The sequence below is a fragment of the Danio aesculapii genome, chromosome 18 (genome assembly GCF_903798145.1).
Source record: "Danio aesculapii chromosome 18, fDanAes4.1, whole genome shotgun sequence".
Classification (NCBI taxonomy): domain Eukaryota; kingdom Metazoa; phylum Chordata; class Actinopteri; order Cypriniformes; family Danionidae; genus Danio; species Danio aesculapii.
The window spans coordinates 21,348,142-21,373,130 of record NC_079452.1 but is presented as its reverse complement, the minus strand read 5'-3'; the positions used below and the strand labels follow the sequence as shown (position 1 = coordinate 21,373,130).

General features: G+C 35.8%; 1 protein-coding gene across 1 annotated transcript in view; it reads right to left on the bottom strand.

Moving 5' to 3' along the window:
* The window catches only part of LOC130245877 (uncharacterized protein C14orf132), a 29,204-nt gene extending 5,974 nt beyond the window's left edge, over positions 1–23,230 (bottom strand). Inside the window, exons 1-2 of the mRNA XM_056478659.1 lie at positions 23,157–23,230; positions 4,601–4,874 (exon numbers count right to left, since the gene is read on the bottom strand). Of these exons, the coding sequence (XP_056334634.1) occupies positions 4,656–4,874; positions 23,157–23,183 (246 nt within the window). The 5' untranslated portion in view covers positions 23,184–23,230 and the 3' untranslated portion in view covers positions 4,601–4,655. The remainder of the gene's footprint in view (positions 1–4,600; positions 4,875–23,156) is intronic.
* Positions 23,231–24,989: the final 1,759 nt, after the last annotated feature.

Here is a 24,989-nt window from a genome sequence, read left to right as displayed (position 1 = left end):
CATTTAAATGCAATAATATAACATTATATAATATAAAATTATATATAAATAACAATTATAAGTATAAAATTTGTTACATTTAATTAAATAAATAAATAAATCCTGCTACATTCATTTCCATTCCACTTCTTCATTACATATCATTTATAGGCCTCTAAATGCATCTCTGTTAAAAACAATCATTATAACCCATTCATTATTAACACTTTATAGGGCCTGAAGCGATACATTACAAAACTTTATAAATGTTATGCTTTTATGACCGTTGAACAAAAGAGTTAAGTCAGAATTTGCCTGGGGTATGAATAATTTGGCTTGACTGTATATGTAATCAATCCTAATATATGCTTTTTTCACCCAATAAATAGTTAAACCTATATTCTCATAATCCAATGTGTCTCATATGTCATAAGTGAAAACCCTGAGGTCATTTTGAGATTTAAGACTTTCAGAAAACCTTGTCTCTAAAACCTCTGAACTGAAATGAGTTCAGTAATGATTGGCTAACACGTAGCGACTGCATGCTGAAAGAGTTTACATCCTGAGTCTCCTCAGCACTGTATTAATGATGCTGGAGAACACGTCACATCCAGCAGAAACAGTGTCAACACGCCACAACTTAATAAAAAACATGAGCTGTGATTAAATTAATGAGCTGTAATCCAAGATAAGAATCAGATAAGAACACACACACTCACCGGCCACTTTATTAGGTATACCTGTCCATCTGCTTGTTAACGCAAATTTATAATCAGCCAATCACATGGAAACAACTCAATGCATGTAGACATGGTCAAGAAGATCTGCTGCAGTTCAAAGCGTGCATCAGAATGGGGATGAAAGGGGATTTAAGTGACTTTGAACGTGGCATGGTTATTGGTGTAAGACGGGCTGCTCTGAGTATTTCAGAAACTGCTGATCTACTGAGATTTTCACGCACAACCATCTTATTGGATAATATAAGATTGGAGAAATGTTGCCTGGTCTGATGAGTCTCTATTTCTGCTGCCACATTCGGATGGTCGGCTCAGAATTTAGCGTCAACAACATGAAAGCATGGATCCATCCTGCCTTGTATCAGCGGTTCAGGCTGGTGGTGGTGCTGTAATGGTGTGGGGGAGATTTTCTTGGCACACTTTGGGTCCATTAGTACCAATTGAGCATCGTGTCAACGCCACAGCCTACCTGAGTATTGTTGCTGACCATGTCCATCCCTTTATGAGCACAGTGTCTCCATCTTCTGATGGCTACTTCCAGCAGGATAACGCACCATGTCATAAAGCGTGAATCATCTCAGACTGGTTTCTTGAACATGACAATGAGTTCACTGTACTCAAATGGCCTCCACAGTCACCAGAGCTCAATCCAATAGAGCACCTTTGGGATGTGGTGGAACGGGAGATTGGCATCATGGATGTGCAGCCGAAAAATCTGCAGCAACTGCGTGATGCTGTCATGTCAATATGGAGCAAAATCTCTGAGGAATATTTCCAGTATCTTGTTGAATCTACGCCATGAAGGATTAAGGCAGTTCTAAAGGCAAAAGGGGTCCAGCCCGGTACTAGTAAGTTGTACCTAATAAAGTGGCCGGTGAGTGTAAATATACATGAATTGAATGAATATTATAAGAAAAGAAAACAAAGAATTCATGTAAGTAAATGAGACTGGAAGTCTCAACACATTTAAGTTGCCATGGAAATAAATAAAAAGTAATATAACAATATACATTAAAAATGCATTGCATGAAAAATAGGCGGTTCATTCCGCTGTGGCGACCCCAGATTAATAAAGGGACTAAGCCGAAAAGAAAATGAATGAATGAATGTATGAAAAATAAAGTGGATAGATCTGTGGTGTGATTGGTCATTCACAGTTGTCATTCATTTTCCTTCGGCTATAGTCCTTTTATTTATTAAGGGTCGCCACAGCAGAATGAACCGCCAACTATTCCAGCATATGTTTTATGCAGCGGATGCCCTTCCAGCTGCAACCCAGTACTGGGAAACACCCATACACACTCATTTACAGACACACACATACACTACAGTCAGTTTAGCTTATTCAATTCCCCTATAGCGCTTGTGTTTGGACTGTGGGGGAAACCGGAGCACCCGGAGGAAACCCACACCAACACGGCAAACTCCACACAGAAACGCCAACTGACCCAGCCGGGACTTAAACCAGCAACGTTCCTGCTGTGAGGCCACAGTTCTAACCACTGAGCCACCATGCAGCGCCCGTTCAGTTTTCTTGATTATATAATCCAGCATCACGTAACATCTGCCATCGGTCCAGTTGTTGATCAACACGATAAAGCAAATCTCTGAGACGAGTGTGTGTGTGTGTGTGTGTGTGTGTGTGTGTGTGCGTGTGTGTGTGTGTCAGAGCAGGCTGAATTAGACAGATGGTGGCTGTGTGACTGGTCTGCACATTAAACATGAATTATCTGGCATGAACACACACACACACACACACGCACACACACACACTCACACACACACGCACACACTGGTCATTCTGTCCATTCCTCTTCAACCCCATTTTGGGGCATTTATGACTAATATATGACACTGAAATTGTCAGCAATTGTAAATGATAAATCAGCTCCACATTAACAATAAAGCATTGCCACTCCTCTCCCATCTAAATGTTTTTATAATGCTGTTGTTAAAACATTAGCCACAAGTTAATAGTTTAACACCAGCACAGATAATACTAATGCTGATCTCTAATATGATCCTGACTCTCATCCTGAGTTACAGCTCATTAATTCAATCACAGCTCTTTTTTTATTAATATGTGGCGTGTTGACGCTGTTTCTGCTGGATGTGACGTATTCGATTAATGATCTGTATCAATTTGTGTTGGGAAAACTTAAAGGAACTGTGTGAAACCCAGCATTTTTTACATTGTGCGTGTGTGTGTGTGTGTGTGTGTGTTTACAGTTTTTATACTTTGTTAACCTGTTTATAATCCTTCAATGATTTTTAGTTCTCATTATTTTGTTATTTAATCTTGTTGTTCTATTTAAAGTACGTTGAATTACCATTACGAATGAAATGTGCTATACAAATACAGCTTCTTTGCCTTATAAAGAGCTTGTTATGCTGCTCGATGTTGCAAACTGTTATTTTTTAATAATATTTCAACATGAATTAAGACAGTATCATTATTTTCATGGACACACTGGCTTGTGCTCCATGTAGTTTGAGTGTGACATTTGCTAATTTTAGTAATTATAAAGCCATAGCACATTCATAGTAGAGCTTGCATTGCAAAGCATGACCCTGGATCACAAAACCAGTAATAAAGGTACAACGTGGGATATAATGGTGCAAATCTGGAAAATATTTGGCTGAGATATAACTATGGGGAAATCTGATGATGGAAAAAATGGATGCAAATATTGAGAAGATTACCTTTAAAGTTGAACAAACAAAGCAATGCAAATATTACATTCGAAATACTTAGAGAAGACAATGTACAAAATGTTTTAATGTAAGAGGATCTTTAATATTCTAATGTTTTTTTGGCATATAATTAAAATCTCATGCAATGCATTTTTGGCTTTTCCCATAAATACACTCATGCAACAGAAGACTGGTTGTGTGCTCCAGGATCATAAATACGGTGAATATAAATATAAAATATTTAATAATAACAATAATAAAATAATAGTTATAATATATAAATAAAACAAAATTAATTAATTAATTATTTATTCAAACAAACGAATAAATAAATACGTAAATAAATATTTAGTTGAATAATGTAATTAAATTTATCAAATTAAAATAAATAAATTAAATTTTAATTTAATTATTTATTTAAACACAAAAAATTTGTATAAATCTAATTTAGTAAATAAAATAAACTAAATTATTTATATAAACAAATAAATAAATCATATAAATCTATCAATTTAGTAAATAAAATAAATCAGTTAAATTATTTATTTATTTAAACAAATAAATAAATAATGTAATTAAAATAAATAAAATTAATTAAATTATTCATTTAAGCAAACAAATAAATAATATAAATCTATCAATTTAGTAAATAAAATAAATTAGTTAAATTATTTATTTATTTAAACAAATAAATAAATAAATAATGTAATTAAAATAAATAAAATTAATTAAATTATTCATTTAAACAAATAAATAAATCATATAAATTTATCAATTTAGTAAATAAATAAAATTAGTTAAATTATTTATTTATTTAAACAAACAAATAAATAATGTAATTAAAATAAATAAAATTAATTAAATTATTCATTTAAACAAACAAATAAATCATATAAAGCTATCAATTTAGTAAATAAAATAAATCAGTTAAATTATTTATTTATTTATATAAATAAATACATATTTAGTTAAATAAATTGTGTAATTAAAATAAATAAATAAAATAATTAGTTAAATTAAATTTGTTTAAAAAAACAAACAAATAAATAAATCATATAGATCTAATAATTTTGTTAAATAATTAAATTCAAATCAATCAATCAGTCAATCAGATAGGCTGTCTTTAAATGCGCTCATCTCTGGAGTAAGGATGCACAAGGATGTCTCACACACTACTGTACTGTACATACTGCGCTAGTGAGGGGGGATCAGGAGTTCAGGCTGTGTTCTTGCGCACTACGGGGTCTAAAAGGCACAGGCGCAGACCACCGCAACCACCACGATGTTCCCGATGGTGGCGATGACGGCGACCCACAGCCAGATGGCGTCGCTGGAGAACTTCCCCTCCTCCTCCTGCTCGGCCGGTCTGGAGATGCTGGTGTTCAGGTTGGAGGTGGAGGTCTGGAGGGACGCGCTGCCGTTGTATGGAGAGTCCATGAAGGCTCCGCTGACGGCTGGAAAATGCTGGAAAGCAATGGAGAGAAGCTGATTCATGCACTAAAACTGTAAACATTTATGTAATTTGTTGAGGTCTTAAAGGGATAGTTCACTCAAAAATGAAAATTCTGCCATCATTTACTACTTTCCCCCCCTTTTACCTGTCTGAGTTTCAGAAAGGAAGAGATTTTGTAAAACACTTTGACTTCCATAGTGTGTTTATTCATCTCGTCTCACTATAGTTGTTAAAGGTGATATTTAATTCATCTTGTCTCTATCTTACGACTGTTCGGTCTTTTGAATCTATCAGGTAACGTGTCACAGCGTCAGTACACTGCTTTAATCTTTCGCTTTCACACTTGTGCTCAGTAATTTTAGTGTAACCCTCAGATACTGTTGGTTGGTTCCTGTTGTTTGTGCAAATTTTTTACCAACCAAGTTTGTCGACGCCATTATAACGACACAGAAAAAGTGACTGACAGGTGGTCATTTGTGTGTAACTTCTCTTTATTTATTTATGATTTGGTTATGGGTAAAACTAAGACCATGTGGGTCACGTAGTTGAAACGGTAGGCTACAAATTATTAATTCATTATAAATTGACGATGCCATCATCCATCAAGATGTTTTACATTAGACATCGTACGATGCCAAATTATTCGACATCGCCCAACACTAGTGTGTGTGCATAATTGTAAAGGAGCGGTCACACTTGACTTTTCCTTCCGTAGACTTCCATTCATACGCACGCGAATGCGTCAGACCGGAAACGCGGGGTCATGCGTCGAGTTTCACAGGTTGCTGCGGTGCAAAGTTCAAGCTTGGTGAACTCTAACCTGCGAAATCGCATCACTTGACTGCGTGAGATGAATCGAGCATCAAAACAGGACCTCTCTAGACAGAAATTAAAAACATGGAGCAATCGCTCACTTTATTAATGTCTAATCATCTTGTTTAATCCCGCCCCTTTTCGCAGCGCCACACGACAGAATTTCGCACACACAAAGCCCAGTGTGACCGCAGCTTAAAGGCCTTTTTAAAGGATTAACGAAAGTCTTAACTAGGTTAATTAGGTTAACTAAGCAATCCATTGGACAACAGTGGTTCAGTATAGCCAATTATAAAAATAATAATGTTCAAGGGGGCACATATTATTGACCACAGCAGTTATATATATTGTCACGGTTTATTTCTATAATATAATAATAATTATTATTATTGTGTTGGAGTTTATTGAGTTATTAATAGACGATTCTTTTCTTTGAGGTTAACTCCGCCTCGCACCTGCGGCTCATTGGACTGGCGGCTTTAAAAGCGGAAGCCGAGTGTGTGTCGGGGTGGCTCTTTGTTTTCCAGCGCGTGTCTGACTGGTCCTCCCGATCTTTGCTCTCTTGAGAGTATGACCCGTACTTGTTGAGAATCTCAACGTATCTTGTCCTGATGAAGGTCTGAGACTTCTGTGCATGTCTTGAGCAGCCGCAGCTGAGGAGCCATGCTGGTGTTGTTGCTGTTATTTAATTCATTGTTGATCTATGTTTTCTCTATGCTTTATTTATGCTTTCTCAATGGTTTATTTATGTTTTGTGTATGTTTGTTTGGTTAAGTAAGAAATAATGTAAGAAATATTGTTTAATTTATTATTTATATTTTTGTTGACACCTTATTTTTGATAGGACACTTATTTTCTGGTCTCTAAATAAATAGAGAATTGTACTTTTGAGTTCCGTGTCCTTATGTTGCTAACCCCTTCTCTAGACGAGCCTTAAAAATCTGGGGGTTCGTAACTATATAGTATATGAGCCGCCAACTATTCTGGCATGTTTTATGCAGCGGATGCCCTTCCAGCCAGAACCCAGTACTGGGAAACACTCAACATTGCCAGAACTCAGTACTGGGAAACATACACACTCGTTCACACACACACTCATACACTACGGCCAATTTAGTTCATCAAATTCCCTATAGCGCATGTGTTTGGACTGTGAGGGAAACCAGAGCACCCGGAGGAAACCCACGCCAACACAGGGAGAACATGCAAACTCCACACTGAAATGCCGGGACTTGAACCAGCGACCTTCTTGCTGTGTGGCCACTGAGCCACTGTGTCGCCCACCCAAAAAAATCAAGACTTTCTCCAGGATAAAAAGATAATAGACAAAGAACTGAAAAATCTCCTGTGATAGTTTTGTAGCAGCAGGCTCCAGAAGGATCTCCATTTATCATGTAACCCTCGGATGGCTCCCGTCTGGTCTATGATGTCACCAGTCTGGAGCCTCACAGCCTGCATTCTGGGAGATGATCAATGCGTTGGTCACCTCAATGGCCCTCAGTCTGCACGATGACAAGCTGCATTCATCAGAAACACTCATCGCTCTCATTCTGACCCGAGAACAGCTGTCTGAAGGTGGAGGATTGAACCAAAAAAAGCCACTTTCAAAGTAAGTCTGACCTTCATTTAGAAATCTGAAATTGTATTACCTCTTCAAATCATGTATTTGTATAGGCGGCATTGTGACCTCACAGCAAGAAGGTCACTGGTTCGAGTCCCGGCTGGCATTTCTGTGTGGAGTTTGCATGTACTCCTCGTGTTGGCGTGGGTTTCCTCTGGGTGCTCCGGTTTCCCCCACAGTCCAAACACATGCGCTATAGGTAAATTGGCCGTAGTGTATGAGTGCATGTGAATGAGTGTGTATGGGTGTTTCCCAGTACTGGGTTGCAGCTGGAAGGTCATCCATTGTGTAAAACATATGCTGGATGAGGTTGGCGGTTCATTCCGCTGTCGCGACCCTTGATGAATAAAGGGACTAAGCTGAAGGAAAATGAATGAATGAATAAATGAATGTTTGGTGTCTTTAAACACATCGAGTCGTTCAGAAAAAACATCTGTAACTTGCATTTAGACTAGACTTTAAGTTTGTATTTCATAAAAGTTAAAGAATAAATGATTCTGAGGCATATAAAGGCACGAGTGAACATCCAGAAACCCTTCTGAGTCTTAATACAAATTAATGATGTGTCACGTTGAAACTAACATCATGTGACGTACAGTTTTCTCTCATTATCTTTAAGATTACTGAATATGACTCATTAGTTTTTATACTTCTCCTCGAGATTGAATATGATTTAATTAAGAGCCAAAAATACCCAAAGTTCAGATCGGGTCAGCTACAAATGCGTAAGGACAGAAATAAACCCTGTTTTTACACTCACACATAATCACTTGTCATCCATTACACTGTAAAAAGTGTTTAGTTGACTTTACTTTTAAAAATAAGTGAGTAGCATTGCCATAAAACTATTAAGTTCATGAATTATAGGCGTAATTAAGTGAACTTATTTTTTAGTTATGCACATTTCTATTTCATTTATTTTCTTTTTGTCTTAGTCCCTTTATTAATCTAAGGTCGCCACAGCGGAATGAACCGCCAACATATCCAGCATATGTTTTACGCAGCATTGCTCTTCCAGCTGCAACCCATCACTGGGAAACATTCATACACACTCATTCACACACACACACTATGGACAATTTAGCTTACCCAATTCACTTATAGCACATGTCTTTGGACTTTTGGGGGAAACCGGAGAACGCAAACATGCGGAGAACATGCAAACTCCACACAGAAACGCCAACTAACCCAGCTGAGGCTCGAACCAGCGACCTACTTGCTGTCAGACGACAGCACTACCTACTGCGCCACCGCGTCGCCTTTCTCCAGAATATTCCCTACAAATACTGTAAATCATCCCAGTTTCAAAATAAAAAATAAATACAAATTGACAACTCACCGAAATTCTGTAACAAAATCCTAATATAAAAATAATCCTCAATAGTTCGGACTGCTGAGCGAATCACTGGTACAACCCTTCCTACTCCCCAAGAACTGTACCTATCCAGAGCGAGCAGAAGGGCTGCCAAAATCACTCTGGACCCCTCACACCCAGCACACTGCCTATTTGAACTTTTACCTTCTGGTCGACGCTACAGAGCACTGCGCACCAGAACAGCCCGACACAGAAACAGTTTCTTCCCTCAGGCAATCCATCTCATGAACACTTGATGATAATAATTGTGGAACCAACATCACTACTTGCTATACACTTTATACACATATACACTTATTTAACAACACACTTTACATGCCAATTTGCACATAACAGCTGCACATATAACGTTGTATATAGTAATAAACACGTACATACACTTGTCAATCTGTATATTTGCACTCACTACTTTTTTTTAAATATATATTTATTATCTGTTTTTTGTCCTGTCTCTGTAATCCTGCTGCACTGTAGAAGCTCTGTCACCAAAACAAATTCCTCGTATGTGTGAACATACCTGGCAATAAAGCTCTTTCTGATTCTGATTCTGATTCACACACACCTGGTACATATTTAAAGGGCACCCATGATGAAAATCATCTTCTGTAAGCTGTTTGGACAGAAGTGAGTGTACATACAGTGTGTCTACAGTCATATTGGGGTGATAGAAACACAGTAAGTCTCTTTTTTAAATTTCCTGACATTACATATAGGATCCCAACCCCTCCCATTTTGAGGCAGACAGCAACGTGATGTAGGAGTGCAGTTTCCCCGCCCACTAAATTGATTGACAGCCGTGTATTAACATATCTCCGTAGTAACACGTATAATCATATCAACAAGACAGGACGTGCGCAAAGCAGCCGGGATTAAAAGATCTGTTCAGCGCTCTGTGATCATCAGTCATCATCAAACGTGATGAGGTTAAAATGTTTTTAAAACAGTGCATGTTTGAAATGAATTACAGCGATTTTACTGTCTTTACTTCACCACAGCCGTGTGTCAGTACAATCACAAAAGAAAACGCTTTAATCCCAGTTTGTGGACGTTAAAAGAGGTTTATTTTGTACATTAACATAACGGATATCCATACAGCAGTGGATATTAACCTGTATCCTGTCACATTTGCGTGCAAAAACAGTGCATAGTTAAACGCACGCGCTGTGTGTGTGTCTGTGCGTGTACTTTGTAACAACATGTGTAACTCATCGTTGCAGAAAGGCTTGAATTAACTCCACAACAAATACATCAAATACTCATTGCAAAAGTTCTTACTGTAGTATTTCTCACAAACGTTACGTGAGATCTGCTTCCTTCATGTCTGTCTGTTACCTGACGCAGCTGAGGCGAAGACTGAGGCACACTGACAGGCATGTGGGAACGGTGGGCGGGGAGAACCAGCCTTAAAGGCACAGGCAACAAAAACAGCTACAGTGTGTTCAGAGTAGGGTTGGTCCGATAGACAATGCCATCGTCCATCGCCGATGGCCAATACGATGCTGAGTAGGTGCAAGTGGTGCTCACTGCAGAGCACACCCCACACACACACACACACACACAGCCAAGCGCTCCTCTGAGCTTTGATAGACAGACAGCAGTGCACGTCTTTATCAAGGCTGTACCGATCGCGGCTCACAACAGTTGTTAAACGTGATATTCAGACATCCCAAGTCTCCCAGAAGTTCCGGGAGTCTCTATACATTTGCGGGACTCATAATGCCCGCAAACGAGTGAGTGATAATCGGAAATTGCGCGTCTCCCTCCCGGTCCTCAAGTACGTCACGCACCCTTCTCACCCTCGGATCCTCTTCAGACTCGTCGTGCACAGTCTATCAACAACCACCCCCCTCCCCCACCCCCGCTATTCAAATGATGACGATGACATCATCAATCACGATGTTTCACATTAGACATCGTACGATAACAAATTGGTGGACATCGCCCAACCCTAGAGCTGAAAATCCAACACTCTGAAAGCTCTAATAAATAATCTGATGGGTGTTTTGAGCTGAAACTTCACACACATTCTGGAGACACTAAAGACTTATATTAACTCTTAAAAAAGGGCCCTTTGAACATAACTTCAAGCTTAAACTGTGCTAATATAAACCGGTTTTCCACTTATGCATACTGCGTAATAATTGATGAGCGCACAGACTGCATCACAATCATCATGATCCCGGAGACATGTATATTTAATTCATCTTATATTGTTTTCTCAGGACAGATTTCCAGCGAAACGGCTCTCTTCATTACTTCCAGCCCATCGCAAAACCAAACCCAAGGAGCGTGAAGACAACTTTTGGATGAAGCTCAAGGTAAAGCGGCGTTAGATTAAAATGCAGAGAACAAGCAGCGCAGATTTTGCTCCTGAAGTCATGTGCATAATCAGGCGTCCCGCTGCCACATGTCGCACTCCTCTTTTGGATACTGAAAGGTCAACAGATTCATGCTGCTCATTCTCATGTATGCTGCTTTTACAAACACTTCAGCAGGACACTATAATCAAAAACAAGACTACAATAATAGCTCATGGGTTTATTATGTGGTATTTTATATTTTATTTCAGTCATTCATTCACTTTCCTTCAACTTAGTCCCTCTATTCATCTGGGGTCACCACAGCGCAATGAACCGACAACTTATCCAGCATTTGTTTTACGCAGTGGATGCCCTTCCAGCCACAACCCAGTACTGGGAAACACCCAGGGGCGTAGCGGACATTTTAAAAGTGGGGGGGGGGGGGGGGGGGGGGGGCTGTACGAGATCATATGTTCATATAATTATTAATTACCTGTTTCTAAATGGTCTGCCCCTAAAAGTGAGGGGGACGGATCCCCCCCGTCCCCCCTGGTTGCTACGCCCCTGGAAACACCCATTCACACTCATTCACACACACACACTCATACACTATGGCCAATTTAGCTCATTAATTCACCTATAGCGCATGTGTTTGGACTGTAGGGGAAACTGGGAGAACAATGCAAACTCATACAGAAATGCTAACTGGCCCAGCCGGGACTCGAACCAGCGACCTTTTTGCTGTGAGGCGATCGTGCTAACCACTGAGCCACCTTTCCACCTTAATAATGTTTAATAAAGTAAAAAATAGATGCAACTACACTGGATAAATATTTCAAAATAATATTGAATATATTAATGATCTTTTTATTTAATAGAATTTTTTTTATTATTTATAAAACAAATTAATTTATTGTTTATTATTTAGTAAATTTATATAAAAATATTTTGTTATCTAATTATTTTATTGTTTATTTTTCTTTATTTTAGTCTTTGTTTTTTAGAATCTTAATAATGGGTAATAAAGTAAAAATGGATGCAATTACACTGATTAAATAAGTTAATAATATTTATTAAAGAGTTTTCTTGCAGTTTTTTTTATATATAAATTCAGCTTTATTTAAATTAAGCTTTTTGTTTATTATTTATGTACTTTTTTTTCTTTATTTTATTTTAGAATCTTAATACATACAGTAAATAAAGTTTAATGAAGCAAAAATAGATGCTATTGCTGTTTAATTGTTTTAAAATAATATCTAATAATTTTATTATAGGGGTTTTCATGTAGTAATTTATATTCAGCTTTACTTAAATATATTTTGTTTATTGTTTATTTACTTTCTATTAGCGTTTTCTTTATTTCAGCTATTTTAGTTCATTTATTTTAAAAATCTTCATAATTGTTAAATAAAGTAAAAGGATGCAATCACACTGTTTAATTATTTCAAAATAATATCTAATATATTTATTATAGAGTTTTCATGTGGTATTTCATATTTTAGTTCAGCTTTATTTAAATAATATTTTTTGTTTATTACTTATTTATTTATCTATTTTCTGTTTTTATATTATTAGATTATTCATTATTTTAGTCATTTTACTTTTATATTATAGAAACTTTATAAAGGTTAATAAAGTAAAAATAATATCTAATCTATGTATTATATGGGGTTTTCATGCAGTATTTTTTATTTTATTTCAGCTTTATTTAAAATTTGTTTTTTGTTTATTGTTCATTTACTTTTTTCTCTATTTTTTCTTTATTATTTATTAAATTCTTTCTCTTTTTGTGTTTATTATTTTTTTCTCTATTTTTTATTATTTATTTTTTCTCTATTATTTATTATTTTATTATTATATTATTTTCTTTATTTTAAAATCTTAATAATGTTTAAAAAGTAAAAATGGATGCAATAACACTGCTTAAATATTTCAAAATAATATCTAATATATAGTATAGTAATATAGTATTTTCTATTTTATTTCAGCTTTATCTATTTAAATATTTTTTGTTTATTATATATTTATTTAATTATTTTAGTTATATTACTTTTTTATTTAAAATATTAATGTCTTTTTTATGTTTTTGTTTATTATTTATTTACATTTTCAGATTAGGTTATTAGTTTGTTCTTTATTTTAGTTCTTTTAGTTTTTGTATTTTAAAACCTTAATAATGGTTAATAAAGCAAAAATGGAATATATAAATATATAAAATATTTCCCCTTTTCTTGTGGTGTTTTAAATATATTCTCTACAACATTATTAAATATATTATATATACTTCTAGAATTGTTTTTAGCGTGGTACATTAATGTAATTGAAAATGTAAACAAACAATCAAAATGTTCTCAAAGTCAAATGCATTTCCAGTAACAGAACAAAATGCAGGAACATCACAAGAATAAAACACATGCCGATGCATCAAAATACACAAATATCACAAACACTCCAACTCACGAAACTCACTATAATATGATACAACAATGTGTTTGATTTAAAAATGCATATGTTGAATAAATAAAAGAGTACCTCTGTGTTTGTGCTGCTGAGCTGACAGACGAATGAAGAGTTTTAATACATCAAACATGCGTGTGTGCGTGTGTGTGTGTGTTATAGAGAGAGTAATCTTGCTGGAGGCAGATTATAGAGCCCGTCTGCACTGATCTGCTCTCTACATCTCATATTATACATTTGAAAATCAATAATTCCTCAATTTGATTATTCAGCCTTTGTGTTTTCTTGTTATACACAACTTCCATATGTGATCTGAAACATATGCATGCGTGTATTTTGATCTGACTTAAAATATTCAAGCTTTGAAACGTCAGAAAGGGTTTCGTATGCAAATCAGGAGAACTAACCAAATCCAAGAGGATCATGGGTCATGATGACAAACAACATCTGCCACCATCAGCTTATATGACAGTTGTAGCATGAAACATGTTTAACATCCTTAGGGCATGTTTGAGATGCTAGTTCATGCTAGCAATATGTAAAACAAACACTAAACATGTTAATTAATGAATATGTTACTGTCATGACTGTCTACAGTTGTAGCATGAAACATGTTTAACATCCTTAAGGCATGTTTGAGATGCTAGTTCATGCTAGCAATATGTAAAACAAACACTAAACATGTTAATTAATGAATATGTTACTGTCATGACTGTCTACAGTTGTAGCATGAAACATGTTTAACATCCTTAGGGCATGTTTGAGATGCTAGTTCATGCTAGCAATATGTAAAACAAACACTAAACATGTTAATTAATGAATATGTTACTGTCATGACTGTCTACAGTTGTAGCATGAAACATGTTTAACACCCTTAGGGCATGTTTGAGATGCTAGTTCATGCTAGCAATATGTAAAACAAACACTAAACATGTTAATTAATGAATATGTTACTGTCATGACTGTCTACAGTTGTAGCATGAAACATGTTTAACATCCTTAGGGCATGTTTGAGATGCTAGTTCATGCTAGCAATATGTAAAACAAACACTAAACATGTTAATTAATGAATTTGTTACTGTCATGACTGTCTACAGTTGTAGCATGAAACATGTTTAACACCCTTAGGGCATGTTTGAGATGCTAGTTCATGCTAGCAATATGTAAAACAAACACTAAACATGTTAATTAATGAATATGTTACTGTCATGACTGTCTACAGTTGTAGCATGAAACATGTTTAACATCCTTAGGGCATGTTTGAGATGCTAGTTCATGCTAGCAATATGTAAAACAAACACTAAACATGTTAATTAATGAATATGTTACTGTCATGACTGTCTACAGTTGTAGCATGAAACATGTTTAACACCCTTAGGGCATGTTTGAGATGCTAGTTCATGCTAGCAGTATGTAAAACAAACACTAAACATGTTAATTAATGAATATGTTACTGTCATGACTGTCTACAGTTGTAGCATGAAACATGTTTAACACCCTTAGGGCATGTTTGAGATGCTAGTTCATGCTAGCAGTATGTTAAACAAACACTAAACATGTTAATTAATGAATATGTTACTGTCATGACTGTCTACAGTTGTAGCATGAAACATGTTTAACATCCTTAGGGCATGTTTGAAATACTAGCTCATGCTAGCAATATGTTAAAACATGCAAACAGTATGTTAAAAATGTCTAGCATTGTTATATTACAAGTTAGCTACATGTTAAACATTAAAGAAACATAAATAATGCACATGTTATATGGTCATGCACGCCTGCAGTTGAAGCATGAAACATGTTTAATATCTTTAAGATATGTCTGATGCTAATTCATGCTAGCAATATGTTAAAAACATGTAAACAGTATGTTAAAAACATGATAGCAAATTAATTGATGTCTAGCATTGTTATATAACATGTTAGCCATATGTTAACATACAAGAAACATGTTAAATAATGCATATGTAACATGGTCATGACAGCTTACAATTGTAGCATGAAACATGTTTAACATCTTTAAGATCTGTTTGATGGTAATTCATGCTAGCACTATGGTAAAAACATGTAAACAGTATGTTAAAACATGCCAACAACTTAATTAACGTCTAGCATGGTTATATAATATGTTAGCAACATGTTAAACATACAAGAAACATATTAAATAATACACATTATATGGTTATGACAGCTTTGTAGCATGAAACATGTTTTAAATCATTAGCGTATGTTAGAAATGCTAGTTCATGCTAGCAATATGTTAAAAGATGTAAACAGTGCATTAAAACATGCCAGTGACTTAATTAATGTCTAGTATTATTAGCAAAGTGGTGAAATGCTAAAATGTAAAAAAAAAATTTTTTTGAAAGCTAAACATACCAACAGCATGTTAGCAACATGTTAAACAAACAATAAACATGTTAAATAATGCATGTTATATGGTCATGACAGCCTGCAGTTGTAGCATGAAACATGTTTAACATCTTTAAGATCTGTTTGATGCTAATTCATGCTAGCACTATGTTAAAAACATGTAAAAAGTATGTTTAAACGTGCTAACAATTTAATTATTGTCTAGCATTGTTGTATAACATGCTAGCCACATTTTAAACATACAAGAAACATATTAAATAATGCATATGTTATATGGTCATGACAGCTTTGTAGCATAAAACATGTTTTCTATCCTTAGGGTATGTTAGAAATGCTAGTTCATGCTAGCAATATGTTAAAACATGTAAACAGTGTATTAAAACATGCCAGTGACTTAATTAATGTCTAGCATTATTAGCACAGTGGTGAAATGCTAAAATGTAAAAAAATATATTTTTTTGAAAGCTAAAAACATACCAAAAGCATGTTAGCAACATGTTAAACAAACAATAAACATGTTAAATAATGCATATGGTCATGACATTTTTATTTCTAGAGCTCAAATGTTTCTTTATAGTTTATAAACTAGTTCATATGCACTCTAATGCTGATCAGATTTCCTGAGAAGCTCATCAAATGTCATCATTTTTTCTTCATGAACTCAATAATGCACTAACATCCCAAAAGGGGATGAACCAAACATGAAAAATCAATCCGTCTCCAGCTGATCTGACATTCACATTACAGAAGATAATAACCTCAAGTGAATCACTGTGCTGCAGATATCTGACTGATGCACGACATTTCACATTAACTACACCGCTGTAAACATGCCACACACACATGTTGGGTTTTTGTGTTCTATGGGCTCTTCCGACAGATGAAATTATGTTTATACTGTACAGATTCTGTCCTCTTTCCAACCCTACACCCTCCCCCCTCCCAAAACAATCTGCAGGTTTACATTCTCAAAATATTCCGGATGATTTATGAATCGTTTTCCTCATGAAGACAAAAAAATGTCCCCACATAATCAAGAATGACTGGTATTGGTACTTTAGCAGACATTCAGGCATGTGAAGAGTACCAGGACCACCCACTCATATTCACCCATAATATCCCCTAAAACTCTCTCATCCGTTGTTTTAGAGAAGAAAGCATCATACAGATTTGGGACCCTAAAAATAAGTATATATATATATATATATATATATATATATATATATATATATATATATATATATATATATATATATATATATATATATATATATATATATATCACCATCTACTCACACTCAAGTGGCTCTAAACTTTTATGAAGTTCATCTGTTTGACGCAAAAGAAGATTTTCTGAAGAACTTTTGAGGAAAATATCAGCAGTTGACTTCCATAGTACAAAACAACCCCCCAAAAAATCTTTGTTGTGGATCCAAGTTGTGAGAGTAACAAATAACAGCTTGACTTCTAGTTGATCATTTGCAAAAGTGTCAGAAGATGATGAATCCTCTGTTGAATTCATCCCAATCATCACCAATACTGCAGAAGACCTTCTGGAACCCGCATGAAGCCAAGATTCAAACAAATCAGTCAAGTTTGGTGAAGGAGAAATCATGGTTTGGGGTTCCATTCAGTATGGGGGCATGCGAGAGATCTGCAGAGTGGATGATCAACATCAACAGCCTGAGGTATCAAGACATTTGTGCTGCCTATTACATTACAAACCACAGCAGAGGGCAAATTCTCCAGCAGGATAGCGCTCCTCATACTTTAGCCTCCACATCAAAGCTCCTGAAAGCAAAGAAGGTCAAGGTGCTCCAGGATTGGCCAACCCAGTCACCAGACATGAACATTATTGAGCATGTCTGAGTTAAGATGAAGGAGGAGGTGTTGAAGATGAATCCTAATCTTGATGAACTCTGGGAGTCCTGCAGGAATGCTCTCTTTGCCATTCCAGATGACTTTATTAATCAGTGATTTGAGTCATGTCAGAGATGTATGGATGCAGTCCTCCAAGCTCATGATGGAGTCAGACACAATATTCATTCTGTTTCCACTGCAGCATGACCACATATTCTATACTGGACATTATTGAAGGTTCAGTGATGAGACTTTAGTCTAAGCAGAGTCAGACCTTACTGTCCTAATCAAATCATTAATAATCAAGGCATGATCAGATTTTATTGTGCTCAAATAAGTGTAATCTAGAGGCTTTTGCCTTTCATATAAGCCACTTCTGATACCAAATGATCAACTAGAAGTCAAGATATTATTTGCTGTTCCCAAAACTTAAATAGGCCACAAGACTTTTGTAAGGTGGTGTATATCTTCTTTTGTGCTCAAACTCAACTAGGTTTGGAACATTTTCATTTTTGGGTGAACTTAAAAATATTTGAAAAATAATACTAATTTCACAGAAGGGCTAAAAAATTTAGTCTTCAACTGTACATGGGATGGGTGGAGCTAAAAGGCTTGTTGCTTGCTGCAACTCTCTGATTGGTGGAATGTTCCATATAGAATATAATGGCTAATAATTAAACACTTGCAGTGAACCCTCAATGAATAGAATGGCACACACACAGACATTAACATACACAGTTGAAGTCTGAATTATTATATACCTCCTGTATATTTTTCCCCAATTTTTGTTTACCAGAGAGGCGTTTCCTTTCAGCACATTTCTAATCATAATAGTTTAATAACTCATTTCTAATAACTGATTTATTTTCTCTTTGTCATGATGACAGTAAATAATATTAGACTAGATATTCTTCAAGATACTAGTATTTAGCTTAAAGTGACATTTAAAGGCTTAACTAGGTTAATTAGGGTAAAGTTAGGGTAATTAGGCAAGTCATTGTATAACAGTGGTTTATTCTGGAGACAATCCAAAACAAATATTGCTTAAAGGGCTAATAATATTGACCTTAAAATGGCTTAAAAAGAAAAATCACAGGAGGGCGAATGATTCTGACTTCAACTCTATAATTATCGTCCTCGGTGGTTAAATGTTTCTGCAGATGAATCTGCTGCCCAAACCTCTGCAAGTCTCTCTTCACCTCCTCATCCATCTGGACTGTTACTAAGTCCTGCTGAGGAGGAGGATGATGAACATGATGAAGATGATTATAATGTCCTGATGGGGCATTGAGTGCAGCTGCTTCAGAAACTCTAAAATGCCTTTCATGTAAACCTGACCAAACTCTGACTTCCAAAGGGCTGAGCGATGTTTGAGTGCATTAAATATGAAAACACAACACAACTTCACTCCTGATTCAGAAATAAACAACGCCTAAACTCACATCACCGACACACTGAGAATGTTAAACTGTGAACACGCCTGCAAAAATGCTCCGCTAACACATTATAAAAACATAAAAAAATAAGCAAATGGATATTAAATATTTAAAAGCTGAAATTATTTATAATGTTTGGAGAAACATTTTAGCGTCATACAAAAATATCCATCCAATTGCAATCAAGAGAAAAAAATGATGTCTGCAAAACTGTTGCAAACCATTTATTTGTGTTGAATTTAAACAAATTAAATTTAATAATGTTCAACTTAATTTGTTTGTTTAAATTCAGCCCAAATTAATTGTTTACAACCAAAAATCCAAGTAAATCCAAGGAATCCCCTTACATCTGATCATGTTTATGTAATCAATAACTGTTTGATCACTGTGTGATCAATATTTACCTCTATTTTACAACTAAACAGCATGAATGAGGACTCAAGGCTGCACTGTGAAGAACTGCTGTAAAATTCAACCCAGGCTCATTATGGATACGTACTGTAACCCTGTATACATTTCTGGAGAGCACCAAATACGTCCTAGGAGATACATGTTTTTTCAGTTTTTGTTTTCACAAATCCACGAGAGGCCGCTGTATACGCTTTTTCAGATCTCAAATTTCTCTCGCAAGTGATATTCGTCCCTGCTGTTCTCGTGTAAATCCACCAGAGGCTCCTGTCAATTGACTAACTGAATGACTGGCTGATTAACCAATCCCCTAAACCCAACTGAAAGTGTTTTCAAAAGTAATCCGGAAAAAGAAAAGCCCTTGCCTGATTTTTACCACGTTTTCAGATTTTACCACGTTTTCACCCTGTTATTTACTTGTTAATTTTATTTTTTGTCTGTTTTTGATTTACCTGCTTTCTGGAACCGTTCTTCACCGGACTCAAACCTCGTCGTCACAGTCATCTCTTCTCTGCATCTCAAGTTTGCCGACGTACAGGGCAAACTAGTAAGAATGGAAAAGCCGTCCACAAGGAGGTAAGCGGTCAGCTGGTAGCGCAAAAAGAAACAGAAGCCGTCGGCGGCGTAATTCTGCCTCATAACGTTTGTTTTAAAGACGAAATGCAGCCATATATAGCTCTGGCTACATAATTCGTGCTCTCCAGAAATGTATACGGGGGTATATTTTCAGAGTGAGTCTGTGTTGATAAAATTGACAGTGTTACTGGCAGTTTTGGTTGTTGGTAATACTGTAAATTTGATAAGTGCACTGTAATTAAACAATTACAATTGTTCAGTAAAATTACAGCACAATTGTAATTGTTATTTCACATTGCAACCAAATATGCCAGTAAAATAGTCAATTTTGCTGCAGTTTTTTTACACTGCGTCCATGGTCACGTATTTGCCTCTGTGATCAGGTCTGGGTGAGTTTGGGAACAGATGTGGCCTGTGTCCACTTAACATTTCTCATTAGCATTCTGTCACTTCATAATAAAGAGCCTGAAGAAAAAAATCAGGTTGATTAATTCTCTCTCAACACCAGATGCTTCACTGCATGACCATAACTGAGCCTTTTCAGGTCAACTTCAGTACGATGAATAGTCCAAATCACCTTTAAATTAAGTTTAAATTTAAATAATGGAAAATCATTTCATATTATTTGCATGCACGTCTTAATGGAGGACAGCACTGATGCACTCAGAGTTTGCTTATTTTAATAAACTTTTCAATATGCTGTTTTGGTTAACAGATATGGAATTAATAATAATAATAATAATAATAATAATAATAATAATAATAATAATAATAACAACAATAATAACAATAACAATAATAATGATAATAATAATAATAATGATAATAATAATAATAATAATAATAATAATAACAATAATAATGATAATAATAATAATAATAATAATAATAACAATAATAATGATAATAATAATAACAATAATAATGATAATAATAATAATAATAATAATAATAATAATAATAATAATAATAATAATAACAAGCATCATGGACAGCATTGTGGCAGCAGTGGAGTCATTCAGGTTTCTGGGCACCACCATCTCTCAGGACCTGAAGTGGGACACTCACATTGACTCCATTGTCAAAAAAGCTCAACAGAAGCTGTACTTTCTTCGTCAGCTGAGGAAGTTTAACCTCCCAAAGGAGCTGCTGAAACAGTTCTCCACCTCCATCATTGAATCAGTCATCTGCACATCAATAACTGTCTGGTTTAGCTCAGCTACTAAATACGACCTCCAAAGACTACGCCGAATAGTTCGGACTGCTGAGCGAATCACTAGTACAACCCTTCCTACTCCCCAAGAACTGTACTTATCCAGAGCGAGCAGGAGGGCTGCCAAAATCACTCTGGACCCCTCACACCCAGCACACTGCCTCTTTGAACTGTTACCTTCTGGTCGACGCTACAGAGCACTGCGCACCAGAACAGCCCGACACAGGAACAGTTTCTTCCCTCAGGCAATCCATCTCATGAACACTTGATGATAATAATTGCTGAACCAACATCACTACTTGCTATACACTTTTATACACATATACACTTATTTAACAACACACTTTACATGCCAATTTGCACATAACAGCTGCACATATAACGTTGTATATAGTAATAAACATGTACATACACTTGTCAATCTGTAAATTTGCACTCACTACTTACTTCTATTTTTTAAAATATATTTATTATCTGTTTTTTGTCCTGTCTCTGTAATGCTGTTGCACTGTAGAAGCTCTGTCACGAAAACAAATTCCTCGTATGTGTGAACATACCTGGCAATAAAGCTCTTTCTGATTCTGATTCTGATATGCTTCCAGTTCATTCTAAATCATCTCCTGAAATTATATTTATATTGCAATATATATTGCAGCACAACAAAATATCGCAATGTCAGATTTTTCCAGGATCGTGCAGCCCGAGGATCAACCACAAAACACCAAGTTGCCCCAAAAAACTCAGCTCATTTTAAACAAGTAGTTTGAACAAGCAGCACAAATGCTTTATTTTAAGTGTATGTACAATATATGCACATCAGTACTTGACTTGATTATTAAATGATTTACAGATATAATTTAATTGTATCAGTCAACACATTTTGAAGTGCTTCGTTTTTACTTCCACATGATGAATAATACCATGTTTAATGTTATTAAGCACTCTGCTCAAACATAACCAGTATGAAAAAGTACTGTAGTGAGTTATAATAGTGAAGCAATTTATAAGTAGGAACATACTACAGTCATATATTGTATTTTTTGTCGTAATTCTATAATGCACATGGTAATGCAACAAATCCAACCAATATAATAAACAAACCGATATAGATACAGATATAACATAACATACAGATAATATAAACAACTAAACACTGTACAAACCTTTCGACACTTTCAAAACTAAATGTATACTACAGAATTTATTACAGCTTATTAGTTCAAGATAGTGCTGAAGTATCCTGTAGTGTTCATTAACAAAGAGTTGGAAATATACTGTAAATAACGCTGGGTGGTAGTGTAATAGTTTACACTAACTTAATAGTTTTAACAAATTTAAGTAGATTGAACATAAAACATTATGTTGTCCAAAAAAACCTCAAGAATTGTGTTGAAACAAAAAAGTCAACACAATTTTTTGAGTGTACTACTATATATACAGTCTATATATAAATATATATATATATATATATATATATATATATATATATATATATATATATATATATATATATATATTCAAAAACACCATAGTATTAACTATAATTTACTGTAGTATTTTTGTGTGTGGCTATCAAAAGTTACACAACCCCTTTAAAACACACACACAATAAGTAAAACACACAATTAACATAGCGAAAGTCACCAAATTAGCCTCAATTATGAATATAAATGATAATTTTATGACAAAAAGCGCGGTAAATCGTACCTGCGCTGCGGTGTGTGTCGCTATCAAAAGTTACTAAACGCTGAACACGCACACACACACACACACACTCGATAAGTAAACCAGACAATCAACATAATCACCAAATTAGCCTCAAACATCACTATAAAAATGACTTTGTGACAAAAAAGCCTACCTGCGCTGCCATCAGTGACAACTCCATCCTCGTCCTGTCGTGTGCGAGTGTGTGTTGATGTGTTTTCCGCTCCTCGTGCGCGCGTCTGTCTCCGCTGTGTGCGCGCGCGTCTGTGGAGGATTTAGCTGCAGGCTCGCACGTGCACGCCATCATCGCAGAATTATTCATGCAACTTTATTTTTTGACAGTCAGACACACTGACACTTGAACTGCCTCCTACCTCTCCACAACTATTGGGCTGTAAACGTTATGCCTTTTATCATGCCAGTTCATGAATTATTGTGCTTCATTAACATACGAGCAGCTAAACTGTGGCTATAGTCGTCACAAGTCGTCATGATCTCAGTAATTAGATGGGTTTTGAGTCAAAAATGCAATTATGCATATGCGATTTGGGGAAGAAGTTGATATCTGACCAGTTATAAAACAGCAAACTACACTTGGAGCTGTTTGTTCGAACTACTTATTTAATATGAGCTGAAACAACACATTTCTTGCTATTTTTGTGGGCACAACTTAATTATTTTATGTTCAATCCACTTAAATGTGAACAAATTTATAAGCTAACTTAATTCCTTCATGTTGTCCTAAAACAAATCAGTTGAGTGGAACCCTACGTTTCTTACAGTGTCTGTAGTATTTCACAACTGGGTGGCACGGTGGCTCAGTGATTAGCATTGTTGCCTCACAGCAAGAAGGTCGCTGGTTCGAGTCCCGGCTGGGTCAGTTGGCATTTCTGTGTAGAGTTTGCATGTTCTCCCTGTGTTGGTGTGGGTTTCCTCCGGGTGCTCCAGGTTCCCCCACAGTCCAAACACATGCGCTATAGGAGAATTGATGAACTAATTGGCCATAGTGTATGAGTATGTGTGTGAATCAGAATGTTTCCCAGCACTAGGTTGCAGCTGGAAGGGCATCCACTGCTTAAAACATATACTGCAATAGTTGGCGGTTCATTCCACTGTGGCGACCTCTAAAATAGAGACTAAGCCAAAGGGAAATTAATAAATGATATTGAAAAACATCACTGTACATCATTACACATCATAAGACAATTAAAGATAATTGATTAATGCTATATTACAATCTCTTTAGCCTCAGATCATTGGCTAAATGTCTAATTCATAAGAAAAAAAAAACATTCAAGAAACATCTGAGGATGCATCTGTTTTAGTAATAATTGAGCATTTAATTGCTCAACAATAGCACTCTCTAATTACCTCAGTCACTTTGTTATAAGCAATCCTCATTTCTTAACACTGTGCAATTCTGAGTGTGCTCCATGCAGGTGAGTGGGCTTGACAAACCACCTGTAGGACACACTCTCTCTTCTCCATATGCACCAGACACTTTTTTATCAACCCTTCATGTCAACCCAGGCTCATTGCGGATACGTACCCGGGTCTACATTTCTGGGGACAGCGAGATGCATAACCGCAGGTTCGTCTGCTCGCAGTTTTTATTTTTGCAAATCCACCAGAGGTCGCTGTGTGTATGCTTTTTGAGGAACTCGTGTGTCCTCTTCTCACGTAAATCCACCAGAGGGCGCAACATACACTTTAGCCGACCAGGCCAGCTTGCTGTCGACTGAGCGACTGACCTACCCACCCTTTCCCCAAACCCAAGCGATAGTGTTTTCAAAAGCCATCTAGAAAAGAAAAGCCGTCGCGATCACATGATTTCACCACATTTTCAGCCTGCTGTTTATTTATTTATTTATTTTTTTGCACAGCGAACTACACACTGAACTGCTGGGCAAACTGGTACCACCAGAAAACAACTAGTACCAGGCGAAAAGAAACAGAAGCTGTCGGCAGCATCATTTCCCCTCATAGC